Source organism: Oncorhynchus kisutch, linkage group LG5 (assembly GCF_002021735.2).
Source record: "Oncorhynchus kisutch isolate 150728-3 linkage group LG5, Okis_V2, whole genome shotgun sequence".
NCBI lineage: Eukaryota > Metazoa > Chordata > Actinopteri > Salmoniformes > Salmonidae > Oncorhynchus > Oncorhynchus kisutch.
In genome coordinates, this window is record NC_034178.2 from 41,052,729 (window position 1) to 41,068,930 (window position 16,202).

At 39.8% G+C, this 16,202-nt stretch overlaps 1 protein-coding gene across 6 annotated transcripts in view; it reads left to right on the top strand.

The window, feature by feature from the left end:
• The first annotated feature begins 1,611 nt into the window (after window positions 1-1,611).
• LOC109891046 (ephrin type-B receptor 2) overlaps window positions 1,612-16,202 on the top strand; it is a 156,678-nt gene continuing 142,087 nt past the window's right edge. For 5 of the 6 annotated variants that reach the window (XM_031825090.1, XM_020483333.2, XM_031825091.1 and 2 more), the window contains exon 1: window positions 1,646-1,811. In XM_031825090.1, the coding sequence (XP_031680950.1) occupies window positions 1,760-1,811 (52 nt within the window). In that variant the 5' untranslated portion in view covers window positions 1,646-1,759. Of the gene's footprint in view, window positions 1,812-16,202 lie in introns of all 6 variants that reach the window. The other variant, XM_020483332.2, reaches the window with a different exon arrangement.

Consider the following 16,202-nt stretch of genomic DNA (forward strand, 5'->3'; position numbering starts at 1 on the left):
TCTTCCATATAGGTCCAAATGGCTCAAACACATGTACACTCATAAATAAAAAAGGGTTATTTGGCTCTCCCCATTGGAGGCAAACGAAGACATTCGTGAAGAGGGCATGGCAATGCCTATTCCCTCTCAGGAGACTGAAAAAACTTGGGCATGTGTCCTCAGATCCTAAAAAAGTTATACAGCTGCACCATCGAGAGCATCCTGACTGGTAGATCACCGCCTGGTATGGGAACTGCTCGGCCACCGACCACAAGGCACTACAGAGGGTAGTGCGTACGGCCCAGTACATCACTGGTGCCAAGCTTCCTGCGATCCAGGACCTCTATACCAGGCGGTGTCAGAGAAATGCCGTAAAAACTAGCCACCCTAGTCATAAACTGTTCTCTCTGCCACCGCACGGCAAGCGTTACCAGAGCGCCAAGTCTAGGTCCAAAAGGCTTCTTAACAGCTTCTATCCCCAAGCCATAAGACTCCTGAACAGCTAATCAAATGGCTACCCGGACTATTTGCAATTGGCTACCCAGACTATTTATTATCTACGCATAGTCACTTTACCTCTACCTACAGTACATGTACATATTTCTGTACCGGGACCCACTCTATATTGCCTCACATCTGTTATTTTATTGTTGCTCTTTAATTATTTGTTATTTGTCTATTTCCCTCTTTTACATTTGTATTTATTTTTTACTTCAGTTCATTTTAGTAAATACTTTCTTAACAATAATTTTTCTTAAAACTGCATTGTTGGTTAAGGGCTTGTACGTAACGTAAGCATTGCACTGTAATGCCACACCTGTTGTGTTCAGCGCATGTGACAAATACAATTTGATTTGATTTGATTTATGAGGACAGCCAAAGAACCCTTTCGGGAACGCCTTTTAAAAAAAGTGTATCCATGAGCCATCTATTTTTTAATAGATGGCTCATGAATTGAACACGCATCCTATTATTATAATTACTTTGAAAGATATCACTCAGCCCTTCTACCCCTTATCTTAATTATACTCGAAGCATAATTATTGAGTAAATAATACTAACAGACTAAGCTAACTTTTATAGTGGGGTTTCCTATAAAGAAGACGTTCTCCTAAACAAAACAATTATAAAAAATGACCCAATGATTGGTATTTACCGGACCATTAAAAATGACTGTAACATCACTTACTCTTTGTTGAATTATCTGATCCATGATCCTTGTCACCTGCCAAGAGTGTCAAGACATTAATATAAAATACATTACTAACAACAAAATCTACATAAATGTCGTAGGCAGAAAACTTATTGCTCGACTATCACCCTTCCACGTGATTCTAAAATTCATGATTATCAGACATAGATGAGGCAGTTAGGCGATTCTATCTTTATGATTGACAGTATCGATAGTGGAACTTCTTTTGGCAGGGGGAGAGCGTGACATGATCAACAACTACAAGCATAAACAAAAGTCCTAGGCTTATTATGATATATTTTGGGGTTTGAATCATATATATATGCAATATGCACATGTCCTAAATTTGAGATGTGGAGCAATTTTCCTAGCGTGGATAATGCTGTAATATACATGTCACCCCTTGGTCTGCTGTTTTTGGTTTCGCCCAAACTTGGTTCAGATTTGAGTTATTTTCTATGGCGTCTGGTTTGCTCTATTGAAGGTGAAGGTCCGCTCATCTCCGCCAGCATTCGCTGTCAATGGCTTTCAGGACTTATTTTATTTGAATGTCTGGGCTTTTAACACTTTCGTCCAAAGAAACCAATAATGGATATTCTATGGATTTTATGGATAATACCAACCGCTATAGCTGTAGAAGGTAAGAGCATGTTTGAATCCATTAAAAAACGTCTTGCCGACCTGGTTGTTGAGTTTATGATCACAGCACGTTGAGTGGTTGACTGGTTGTAACGACAAAAATCACACCTCTGTCACAGAACGTTCCGGGGACTACATTGTGGCAAGCCGCTTCTTTGATTTTTGAACTGAAATAATTAACAATAGCTATAATGAGGGTTACACCCAACATGCCCTCATCCTCTCAGGTAACCGAACGTAGGTTATTGTTTGTTATGAAGGACATACCATATGTTTATTAGGCTACTGTATGTCATTGTATACATGCCAAGTCAATACATCTCTAGGTTTATATAATTTCAAACAGGTCAACCTTCAACACTAAAGTAAACGCGTTAGACTACTTTGTAATGCAGCATGGATTTCCCTCTTGTCTGCAATTTGTAAAATAGCAGCATGAACAACCAACAACAGTCAGTAGGCGATACATTTCATGAAGATGATTGTGTCTAGTATGGACAGTTCTGTATTTGATTAATGAGGCATCTGTTGTATAGCTTAATCATTTTGTTGGAAATGGAAGCATCTAATTGTGCTGTGCACTGGCCGGAGCACACAGGTTTCTCTTGTGAATTATGATGAGCAGCGTGTTCAGTGGCACAATGGAACAGACTTCATGAGAGCAGAGCGCTACAGTAACCTACCAATGTTTAACCACCAAGCACGATCTATTTTTGATTGAAAATAGGGCGGTAGGTTGATTATCTACACTTCAGTTAATGTGCTATTTTGGTGTGATGATTTGTCACAGAACACGAGTCTTGTGTTTGCTTTTGAAGGGATGAGTGTTGGCGGTTTAGAACGAGTAGAGCCTACCTCTTACATACCGGTAGGATACCAACCACAATGTAAATACGTTCCCTGCAAACATAAATATATACATTCTGTAAACCAGGGTTCCCCAACTGGCGGCCAGCGGATGGTTTTATTTGGCACCCAAAGTTTTCTGAGCTAAATATATGTATTTTTTTTAAATAGATAATGAATTTGCATTTTTATTGTTAGACATAAAAGAGTTTAAAAACACCAGGAAATCGGCTTCAAGTGATTTTAATTTGGAAAATCTGCTCCCAAGTATTCCCACGCAATAATAGAGAGGCACAAGGGTTGAAATCATTTTGTTTTAGTCAAATATTTTATCAGTTTGGGCTTCTTGTGGTCAATTTTTTGTCCATATTTTTTGTAATTATTTTCTGGACATGACCCTAAAGAAAAAATCGGTATGCGGCTGAATCTATTGATGATCCCTGCTGTAAAACCTACTGTACTTAGCCTAGTGAATAAGTGAATAAGAAGCGGATGCTATCTTCATGTAGCCTATAGTAGTTTTTGAAGAGAAGTGTGCTCCACATAACTTGCTAATCCTTTAGAGTTGATAAATAAAACTTTGGTATATTTCAAACAGCATATAATTTAACTGGTATATTGGAAAAGGATGTTGCCTAAATTGTTACATAGGCAGGCCTAAATAAGCCTGGGAATTTGTACTTTCCAGTTTACATTTATAGTTGTAGAGTAGGTAGGCCCATACACATATCCAATGTTGTGTTCCACTGGCAAAATAAATCAATACTTACATTTTAGTGATTTAGCAGAAGCTCTTATCCAGAGCAACTTACAAGAGCAATTAGGGTTTAGTGCCTTGCTCAAGGGCACATCGACAGAGTTTTCACCTAGTCGGCTCAGAGATTCAAACCACAGCGTCATTTTCGGTTACTGGCCCGACGTTATGGTAGTGTTTAGGCCTCTGTGTCTGAGCATAAGAATTTTCACACTGAACATTTATACATAATAATTGTAAAATGCTATATTTTTACAGCTACAATTTTTAGTTTTCTGATTACATTCTTTCAATGAAAATAGTAGATGCCTTTGCTTGTCAGCTAATACCAACATATATGTATATTTTTAACATTTACTGTAATTAGTAGTTGATGATGCTTAGCATTTGGAAATATTTTTTCTATCCTTATTCAAAATAAAAAATTTACCTATAAGAGAAACACTGTTTGCAAGACCCAGGGTCTAGGAACCAGACTCATACACAATTTATAAAATAATTGGAATATTATAAACACTGGCTTTGTGACCTAGCAACTATATATAAATATATATCTTTTTTTATGTGCATATATATAGAAACCTGTCCTGAGCTGCTATATTTTCAATTATATGTTATATTGTTATAACAACTATATTGTTATCATGAATTCATATTATTGATAATATTATTATTATTATTTCAATTTCATTCTTATTATTTTGTTTTCTATATAAACATATCTTAATTCAGTGAGGATTGTTTTCTACATGTTACTGGAGGTAAATGATTTCAGGCCAGACTCTTCCTATACATGTTTGAGTTAGTTCATCATAGTTTTCACCTGAAATGAAAAATAAAGCTTGAATGGAAAAAGCTCATGGGTGTTTGCCTTTATAAGGTTAGTGATAGAATGGAGTTCTTCTCTGTTAGCAGTCTTCGGGCTCTAGGGTCATGTGTGAGGTGGAACCACAGACAGTAGGATAGAAGCTGCTTCATGGCAAATAATAACAGACCGATGTATTTCAACCAATTGCGTTGAATAGAGTGGCATGCTGTTTTCTCTTTCTGGAATGCAAACGTGGCTAGATGATGTATGAGACTGCAAAATATATTTAGAAACCGCAATAAAAAACAGGCCTTTGTTTCGTATTGTGCAATGTGGCAGGCTAATACACATATTGTGATGTCATTTGGTAGGCCTATTTTATCAAGAGTTTTCTATTTTATTTGTGTCGCAAGCAATATATGTCATTCATGAAGCTATTTATTTTGATTTTCTCTTTCAGAATACATTTATTTCTTGGTCATTCTCAATGTAATACAAATATTTGAACGTTCAGACAAAGGTTGCATGGAAGAAAATGCTGTTTTCTTTCTGGAGAGACAATTAGGCTAATAGTTACTCCATTTCATGTTTCTGTTTACGTAATTGAATAGTCATTCATTACTATTCAACATCACTGAAGATAAAAGTATTGATTGCCGAACCCATATTTCTCAAGCAATATTAGCCAGCAACACTTGTTATGTTTATTGTATTTCAGTATCGGGACTGGTTGGTCTCATCTCCAACCCATCACAGGCCCCCCATCTTACCCTTTGTATCACCCTAGCCGATCATCCAATGAAGTTGCAGGAGTAGGCCACGTATGAAAAATCGAGAGTTGAAAAAGAGGTCACTGCAGCATTAATAAAAAACAAAACAACACGCGACAGAGAGGAACGTTGAAGTAAATCGTATTGACGGCTCTGATGTCAGAACATGGTTGCTTTGGCGAAGGTTCTTCTGTCGGGTTTTATACAAATTAACGTCCAAGTACACCCATAGTCATTCCGGCACATCTCTGAGATCAAGCCTAATGTTGGTTATATTGCATCGTGATTTAAAAAAAATAACAGATGTTTTGGGGTATTTTGATGTATCATTTTAATAGCTAGCTAATAAGTATGTATATCTACCGTAATTGTATAGCCTAGCAATTGAAGAGAATACAAATAGCTATACTTCTATGTTTATGTTAGGCTAATTATTTAGCCCTAAGTATCTTTCAATGTATTTGGACAACATAGATTGTTTCATGTTTTATCTTTTGTTTAGCGTTTCTTGGGCATAGCAGGTGAACGTTCTATTAATGACAGGTGATATTCTTTCAGCTTCCAACTCACACTCTCAAACACATACATCCTCTGAACGCAGCTCACTTTCCAGCCCACTTTCCAGCTCACACTCTCAAACACATAGATCCCATGAACACAGCTCACTCTCCAGATCCCAATCACCTGAATCCTGATCACCTGTTCACACACCTGTATGTCATTTACACACACTATTTAGTTCAGTTCTTTGCACCCCATCATTGTGAGGTATTGTCTGTTTTGATACATCTTTCTATTCGGAGCTCTGTTTTTTCCCGTATTAGTCCTCCTGTGTATCATAGTTTTGGCCATCTTCACGAACAATGTTTTTTTTGCCTATTCCCTGCCTGTACTTTTGCCTATCAGATTTCCTGTCATCAACCTCTTGCCTGATCTCTTGGACTACGTTATAGCCTTTTTCCCTGCCTGTACTGTTACCTTGTTGGAGTCCCTGTGTATGACCTTCTGCCTGTCCCTGGACCCTGCTACCTGCCTCCTCCCGTGGTCCTTTACCAAATAAACACCTGCTGCGCCCTGCACTTGAAACCAGCACTCTGTCTCCCATCATACTAACTACAACAGCTCTAACAACCATAGCTTCGTATATGGATTTCAGATCGGTTTCATTTTGAGAGTGATGTAGCTAGTTATCTTTTAAACCAAAAGACAGGGATGCTGTTGGGCTAACATACCATGAATTGTGGATTTAATGCAAGCCCTTGTTGATATGAAATCTTCTCGGTAGGCCTATGGGACATTTTTGAAGGCAAGCTGTAATAAATGGAATCGAGGTGCTCAGTAAGATAACTCCTGTTATTCCAGCAGAGCCAGGCAGGCTTGTGTATTTATCTTCTCATTCTGTTTAGCTTTGCATCAGCTGCAGGTGCATTACTTACATCATACCAGGTGTATCTATGGAGCGCATCATCATCATCATCATCAACAAAACAACATTTATCTTGCAAATCTTACCAGAGCTGTCATAAAGTGTTATCATGAAAGTATGTGTAAGTCCATTCACTCTTCATGCTATTTAAGGTCAGGCATAGTATTATAAAAATCTAGTCAGTCATTGATTGAATTAGTTAACCACAAAGCTTTTGGCTGTACCAGACCTTTGGCTCTCTGATTGTGTGTCTTATTACCCTTCTCCTATCTCTGGACTGGGTAAATAATGGACTGTAAAATAAAGTAACCAAAGTTTGAATACACACGTTTTATTGACTAGCTTTTTTGTGGAGTTAAGATAATTGTAACAAAGTGAAGCCATTTATTTCAGTGTGAAATCATGATTTTTATTTAAATTCAATCGTCACACAACATTTAAAATTGCACAAACAGTCAACAGTATATTCCACCACCTCTCTAACTCGTGCCTCAATAATTTGTGGGTTTAGATAACTGACAGTTGTAGAGATGACACCATGGATGAGGCACTGTTAAATAACTTGGGATCCAGATTACATATCTAAGGAAGGAAGTTGTTTTTTGTTAGTATCTAGTGAAAATGTCAGAGCGATATTTTAGGGCGCTTTCAGATATCCCCTTATGATCAGGATCCTGGAACGTTTGGTAACCTGATCCTCACAATAAAGCATGTGTGAAATGCAAATGAACCCTAGCTGAAACAAATCCTGAGTACCAGGTATTGTACTCTTTTGCCCATTGTAAACAAGCTAGCTTGTTAACGTCATGTAGAAGGTGCGTCTTGCTAATCGTACCATGAAACGGTTATTTTCAGGTCTTGTGAAAGCAAAATGCATTCTGTAGAATAGTCACAAATTTCTTATGTGAAAACGCCCTTAGAGATAGAAAGCAGCCCCAGAGGTTTGTCTGCCATAATGCAGTTGCCTCCTACAATAGGCTACAGTGGAAACCTGAGAGAAAACAAAGTGCTTTCAGTATTTCATTCTTTGTTATTCTTTGTTTCATCCTAAAATGTATTTTTTTGTTGTGTGTTGTTTGAAGAGAGTTATGAACATTTGCATTTTGAGTCTGCCAAATTCATATAAACCTGCTTTCAAATGTAAATTCACAAGTCCCATTTAATTTGTACTTGTGTGGGGACTAGAAGTGTTAGCCTAACATGGAGGCGTTATGGTTTTTGAAATAGTAACAAAAGCCTATGAGAGGAGGGCCCTAAAATAGGATTAAATCAAGGTCAAATGAGCAACCATACACAATCCTGTGTTTTCTTAGTCTACCCAATGAGCAGATGCAGGGAGCTCGTCTGTACACCAACCACCACAGTAGACTTTAACAGAATCTGCCTCTATTCAAGACCTAATCCATGCTGCCCAGGGCCCAGGCATTGTCACTTTGCATGCTAAATTTCAATTAGTGCTGGTACCAGTTGTTTCACTTGAGGTTGCGTGTCACATTTCGGGGACATCCATAGGCTACCTTGAGGATGGGTTTAATGCCAGGGTATCCGAGGGGCACAGAGATGTTGGCCGATGGCGAGAGGGGATGCCAGTTTCACAAAAACGTGTTCTCTCTGCATGGGATGACATCATTGTGGCAAAATGTTGAACTGCTGTCTTTTGTTACGTGCATGTATCAGTGCCTCATTCTCATCCATGTTCACTCTACTATTTGTTCATCAAGAGCCAGTCAGAAAGAGCCTGCCCCCTTTGGTAACATACCATTAAAAATAAAAATAAAATAATTAATTTCAGTATATTGCTAGATTAAAATAATTCCAAGCAACAACTGTTGATTTCTAGTCATACTTTGATATTTCTTTAGTTTACATGAAACCTTGTTTAGATGGAAACATTTATTTTCAACCTCTCCCTCGACGTGATCAAGGCAAAGGAGACTATTGTGGACTACAGGAAAAAGAGGACGGAGCACGCCCCCATTCTCATCGACGGGGCTGCAGTGGAGGAGGTTGAAAGCTTCAAGTTCCTTACTGGGATACATCACTGGAGCCAAGCTTCCTGCCATCCAGGACCTCTATATCAGGCGGTGTCAGAGGAAGGCCCTAAAAATTGTTAAAGACTCCAGCCACCCTAGTCATAGACTGTTCTCTCTGCTACCGCACGGTAAGCGGTACCGGAGCGCCAAGTCTAGGACCAAGAGGCTTCTAAACAGCTTCTATCCCCAAGCCATAAGACTCCTGAACATCTAGTAAAATGGCTACCCAGCCTATTTGCAGTGCTCCCCCCCTCACCCCCTCTTTACATCACTGCTACTCTCTGTTGTCATCTGTGCATAGTCACTTTAACAACTCTACCTACATGTACATACTACCTCAACTGACCGGTGCCCGCGCACATTACCTCTGTATCGATACCCCCCTGTATATAGTCTCGCTTGTTATTTTAATTGTACTGCTGCTCTTTAATTACTTGTTGCTTTTATCTCTTATTCTTATCTGTACTTTTTTGAAACGGCATTGTTGGTTAGGGGCTCGTAAGTAAGCAATTGACTGTAAGGTCTACTACACCTGTTGTATTCGGTGCATGTGACTAATACAATTTGATTTGACTATTCCCAATATGCTTTTTTATGGCTTGCCTCAGAACGGTTAACTGTGCACAACATAAGCTCAGTTGGAAAAATACAATTGAATAGTTCTAAGTGTAGAATTTCAACACCAACAGGTTTGCCAACACTAGAGGTACTGTGGAATGTGGACAATTGAGCACCTATACTTTACATTAAATTGTATTCTTTACTGAGGATCACTTGAATTATTGGTCTTGGGTTTTGTTTTTCTAGCAGTGGTTAAAGTATAGGTGTGTTGTTCTACCCTAGGGCTATAATTGTTTTAGCCTGTTGTCAGAAAATGTGTTTTGTCTAAAAGTGAGACAATCTAGACACTATGACTAATGCCCCCTTTTTTCAACCTAACATTGTATGGCACTGTTAGGGCTTGCAGTGCCCTGCACTAATATTGGCACCCTATATGAGCAAAACGGGCTGTGAAATGTGAATATGAGCAATACGGGCTGTGAAATGTTTTTCTTTATTGTTTATCCTCTTGGTCTTTCATTCAAAATATTCACAAAAATCTAACCTTTAATTAAAGTAAAATAATTGAAAGAAATAATACATTTTAATCATAAAACAAATATTTTTTCCTTTGCCAAGAAAACAGATATCAGCTCTGAGTCTTCTCCTATAGTGTGTAAAGAGGTTGGAGAACACATGGCAAGGGATCTGAGACCATTTCCCCATACAGAATCTCTCCAGATCCTTCAGATTCCGAGGCCCACACTTGTGGACTCTCCTCTTCTGCTCATCCCACATGCTTTCTATGGGGTTTAGGTCAGGGGATTGGGATGGCCATGTTAAAACCTTGATTCTGTCGTCAGTGAACCATTTTTGTGTTGATTTTGAGGTGTGCTTTGGATCATTGTCCTGTTGGGAGATCCAACCACCGCCCCGTTTAAGCTTCCTAGCAGACGTTGTCAGATTTAGATTTAATATCTGCTGGTACTTGGAGTCCATGATACCATGTACCTTAACAAGTTGTCCAGGGCCTTTGCAAGAAAAACAGTCCCACAACATCAAAAATCCACCACCATACTTCACAGTGGGGATGATGTACTTTTTTGTATGGCTAACTTTCTGAATACGCCAAACCCACCTCTGGTGTTTGTTTCCAAAAAGCTCTATTTTGGTCTCATCTGACCATAGAACCCGGTCCCATTGAAAGTTCCAGTAACGTTTGGAAAACTGTAGGCGCTTGAGTCTGTTGTTTGATGACAGCAAAGGCTTGTATATGGCAACCCTCCCAAACAACTTGTGGTTATGTAGGTGGTGTCTGATGGAAGTTTTGGATACTTTCTGACCCCAAGACCCAACTAACGTCTCCAGTTGTGATCCTTGGAGATTTTTTGGCCACTCGAACCATCCTCCTCACTGTGCGTGTGGTCAATATAGACAAACGTCCTCTTCCAGGCTGATTGTTAACATCTCCAGTTGCTTTAAACTTCTTAAGTATTGACCTGATAGTGGAAATGGGCATTTTCAACCGTTATTTTCTTCTAACCATTTCCTGATTTGTCCAGCTCAACAACCTTTTGTCGCACATCATTGCTGTTTTCTCGGGTCTTTCCCATAGTGATGGATGACCTTGGGAACTTAGCCTGTGTGTCACCTCATATTTATACCCCAGTAGAACAGGAAGTAATAATTCTGACACATGTTTTGGAGAAAAGCATTTATTTCACTGGTATTTTTTCAATAATTTTACTTCAGTTAAAGGTTTGATATTTGTGAATAATTTGAATGAAAGTAGAGGATAAACAGCAAAAAAAATAATTTCACAGCCATTTTTTCTCATATTTACCAAAGGTGCCAATATTATTTGGGGGGCTCCCGAGTGGCGCAGCGGTCTAAGGCACTGCATCTCAGTGCTAGAGGCGTCACTACAGACCCTTGGTTGATTCCAGGCTGTATCACAACCGGCTGTGATTGGGAGTCCCATAGGGCGGCACACAATTGGCCCACCGTCGTTAAGGGTTTGGCCGGGGTAGGCCGTCATTGTAAATAAGAATTTGTTCCTAACTGACTTGCCTAGTTAAATAAAGGCCAAAAAATAGTGAAGGGCACTGTATATTGAAGATTAGTCAGATTGAATGCATAATTTCTGAGACAGATAGGTATAATTATCATGTTGGATATAATTCTATTATCTTCCAAACTTCATACCTCTCAACACTGAATGTCAAACAGAATGTGGTTGATAATTAGTTCAGCTAATGATGTTAGGGTTGCTACACAGAGGTAAGGAGTTTATTCAATGGGAGCACAGTTTCTGGCCAGTACCTCATCCCTGTGGGCTATATCTTGTTATTTTGAACTGTATAAATTCAATAGAAACTACAAAAGCAACCTAATGTGTACCTTTACAGGTATAACATTGTTATACCAATTGTTCAGGAACCTAGATTCAGGATAATGTTAATATATAGTTTAAATGTTTCAATCACAACTTCTTGATTTACAAATTACAAATCCCCAGCATGTCACATGCGACACTAAAAACTCAAGATGATGAGCTCCCTCCTTGTTGCCTGCATTGTTATGCATATTTGAAAGCATAAATCTCACAGCTTCTATGCCTTCATTTGAATTGAGCTCAGAGGGTAAATGCAGCTGGTGTCAAGCCAAGTGAGGAGGAGCATATCCTGAGAGAGGTCAGACCTGGTCTCCGAGCTGCCCTCCATACACACCCCAGGTACTGTGCCACTGCCTCTCTGAACGGGCCCACAGAACACAAACCCAGCGGATTAGTGTCTAGCTCTCAATGTTCCCGGGAGCAGAGCCCATCGGCGGAGACAAAGAAAGGCTGATTGCGTTGTCATCTGCATCACAAAGGGAAGCCTTTTCCACCTGAACCGTTGCCTCTGCTGCGCTGCACATCCCATCTATCAGTTCCTCTGGACCCACGTGACATCTGCCTTTTTGTTTTTCTCTCTGTCTCTTTCTCTTTTCCTATATCTCAGTTTCTCTTTCTTTCTTTCTCCCCCCCCCACACACACACACACTCTTGCCCCTCTCTCTCTGTCCCCATATCAGCAGTGTGACGCCTCCCTCAGTGGGGACTGGGCTCGCTAGACTCTATGTAAGCTGCAGCAGATATGACCGATTTCAGCCCCCGTCGGTAGTAATGGGCCCAGCATGGGTCGTCGTTTTCCTCTTCCGAGGGAAGCACACTAACACTGGGTCTCCCCCTGCCCTCGCCCTCACTGGCTGGCTAGCCACGGTGAGCTGCTCGGTTATGCTTTGCTCCGCGCCAATATGCAGACACACAGACAAAGGTCCTCCACTACTCCTGTCCTGCCAGAACAGACCTATCAGTCTCACTCTCTGGTACAGACAGAGCACCCTGACATGATTTCCAGTGAGCTGACGTGAGTTTTATCTGATTAGTGTGAGCTGGGAAGGACCTGGTGTCCTGTAGCAGATGATGCTTGTCTTTAGTTATTGTACAGGGAGGTTGAGCACCAATGTGTAATGGTACAGTAGAGCAGATGTACTGTGGGTTGTTGCCTTCTTGTGGGATCAGCACTCTAGTTCCTACTGTACATGTAGTTATATTGTGAAGACTCAACGATGCTCAATATTTACGTATGTACCACACATGATAACTTTCCCCTATGGTCATGCAATAATTGTTGATTTTTCGGAATCAAATACCTGATATTATAGATAGCTAATCAGAGGACAGTACATTTAAAAGGCAAAAAAAGAGAGAACATTATTATAAAACCGTTATTAAGTGTGATACGGGAGATTTTTGTTGGTATCTAATTGCATTAGCCTAGTGCAAAGGGAATTAACAGAGATAATGAACTGATTTGGCCCGTGGCTGTGACTTGACTGCATTCAGAGAGCAGTAGCTAATGTTTTGTTGTTCCCAGATTAATTCAGATACAGCATAAGTCAATTGTAAAACCTCTCAAATGCTCAAAGGGCTCCAGTTAGCTACAGTTCAGACAGTCAGATTGGTGAAAGGTACTGTAACATCAGGGGTATCAACCTAACTCTTGGCTGAAATTACATAGTGTTAGATGTTTCCACAGAGGCGTGTTGTACTGTAGACAGTTAAAGAAGCAGGGGCCATTTTGATAACCTGGAAGAGTAAGAGACGAGAGCAGCCAGGAGGAGAGAAATAAAGTGCTAAAATGGACAGAGTGGTAATTGCACTTCTTCTTAGCAGTTAATCGGCTGTATTCCAATTACTCAGGACTGCCCCAGGCCAGAGAGGCTAATTCTCTGCACAGACTTAGCCCTGGTTTGCGCACAGGGGTTTTACCATTACCTAGGGGTGGCAGGTGGGGTGTGATGGACTTTACGGCAGTTTTGCTTTGAGGATTTAAGATGGCTTCAGAGAGTTTTCCAGATTGGACTTTTTCTTCCATGTCATTCATATCGGAGCTTAAAGAGAGTCTCTCTCTTTTTCTCTCTCTCAATGTTACTGTTATTCTTTCTGCCTGTATGTATTACCGCAAAGCTATTCATATTGATTGGAATTGCTGAGTTTGATCTGCAATTACCAATAATTCTCATATATTTTTTAACACAATCAGAAATGAAAGTCATTATAGTGGGTTGAGGTAATCACCTCCTTTTAGAATTCTCAGACTGCTCCAGACAACCCCATATGGAGCTCCCTCATCAATCTGCAAAAGCTTAGAGCCCTAATCAATAGCACAAGCTTAGCAAATATTTAACCCATAGCAACATTATAAGGACAACATCAATGAGGGGTCATTACAATTTCCCTTTTAATAGCTTGTATGATAAACACTCTATTCGACTGAGTAAGCACATGTGCATTTGCATAATCAACTCTCAGCAAGCAGGTTCAGGATGAGGCCGATAGGCAGCAGGATCTGTCAGACGTGCAGTTGTAATGACTCCCACTGAGGCCGTAAATTCATGTCGTGCTCTTGTTACAACCATGTATTCATTGTTATTTTACTCTAACTTCTACCCTGTAGGAAACACTACCCCTAAAACTCACACCACGTTTTGAGGGAAGCCAAAGACAGCAATACGTGTCCACTGAGCTCGATGAAACCATGTCTATGTCTAGGGATCATTGTAGCCATGAGGTAACACAGCTCACTGAAACAGGAGCACAATATAGGGATTTGAGGAGTGATGACTATTTTCAATACCTTCCTCAGGCTCAACATTTCAGATTGTATTCACGGTGGATCATTTGGAAGGGCAGCTGGGAAATCCATAGAGAATCTCAGGAGGCCTGCTGTGGCTGTGAAATCAATGCAGTGATCCAGCCGAGAGTGTTAAATGAAATGAATAAGTCATATGATATGGTTAAATGTGTAGAATGTTATTATTCATGTGGACCAAAAAACTTTATCTGTAGATAACGCAAGCTGACATTTATATCAGTGGAGCACCCCTTATACCCACCATCCATCAGTCCTTTTTAAGTTAACAACAGCCATGGCTCTTACGTTTTGAGTTGTGGACTGAATGACGAGGGAACAACTCTTGCAGAAAGCTTTTACAAAAAAAGGATATCATAGAAACAGGAAACAGGAAACTGGTTTGGAACCGAGACACATCATTGTGCTATTTACAGAGCACTCACATACGTCTGATTAAAACGGACAGTGTATTTTATATTTTCTCTTGAAATCCCCTCAGCGAATCAGTATGTGTATCAATTTCATAGCATACACAGGTGGAGCTAACTTCTCTTTACAAATATGCTTTTTTAAATTATATTTTTTTACTATAATGATTAGATTATTTTCTCATGTCTCAACAGAGCTTCATTACCAAGAGTCCTGAATATGTAAATCTAACTTTAAATAGTTTAACCTTGCCTCTTCCCAAACAGTACATTTTTTCACAAGCCATTGGTGTTGTGTGGCATGAATTGCATGCAAGTGTAGTGACTGTATAAGTCCCTTGATGGACTTGCTGTTGGAAGCCTGCCTCTTGGAGTGATTGAAGAAACATGTTTGGGGTTAGACCTGCATCCCTGTCCCTGCACAGTTTTGACAGGATGCATGTCAGAGGGGTTGGCTAAACCCACTCGGTACCTGCCACTGTGTTGAGTGATGGCATATAGGTAGCATTATAGCTCTCCCCCCCTCCTCCCACCCCTGGCTGAACACAACCCTGCTGTCAAGTAAGAGGAATGAGTAGAGACTCAGAGAGTACCAGGCTTAAACCCTTACTCTGGCAGCAGCACAACTCCCTGGACATATTCAACTGTTTTCCATAGAGTGTTACCTCAGAATGTTACTTCACTTTATTACAGTATGATGCTTAGCCTCAAAGAGCATGGGAAAGCATGGTTGAATACTGTAGTGTCATGTGATTTAGCGTTGCTGCCCACAACATAAACCAACAAACCAATAGATTATGCAAAAGTATTTCCTTTTGGTCTTGGTGTTTATGGTAAGCTGTCCTACTTTTTAGAAATAGACATTCTAAATCTTATGGTGGTTTTCCTGTGGACAGACAAGCTTCTGGCATTTGCACAAACTCAACACGCCTATGTTCATACTTACAAATATACACATACGCTCTTACACTCACACACTCTCTTTATGACTAACTCAACACCTGTCTACAATGCTTTCTGGGCATTATGGTGTTAGCATGGAAGTCAAGAGGCCTGGAGCAGGATTAGACTAGGTGTGAACACAAGGCCGGATTAAAGCTGCTCTTTTAACTCTTATTTTGTCACCTAACGTTCACACTTGTCGGTTAGTCACCACACACTGAATAGTGAGTGACTCAATGAAAATATATATTTTTCACCAAATATGTATACCATCTACATAATTTGAGACTTTGCAATGATGCTTGGTTGTATGTTTTGTTTATTTCAGATCCAAGTATGATTTCTGCCTCAGTCTACCAAACATACTGTTGAAGTAGAGTGTTGATGGATATGTCTTCACAGAAAGCTTTTAAAAGCAATGACAAACAGGCCCTGAATCTGTCTATTTGTGCGATAGACTGCCAATTTCAATGCCCATTTTTTAATGAACTTAAATAAGTACATACTCTCTCTCCCTCTCTCTCTCTCTCTGGCAATACATTTTAGTAGATATGTAAATGCAGTTATATAAATGATCTAAACATTGTTGTAGGGTATTATTATATGTTGCTTTATCCATGCAGTGTAATTGCGTGTCATTGCAGCCTAGTGTGAGTCTGAGTTGA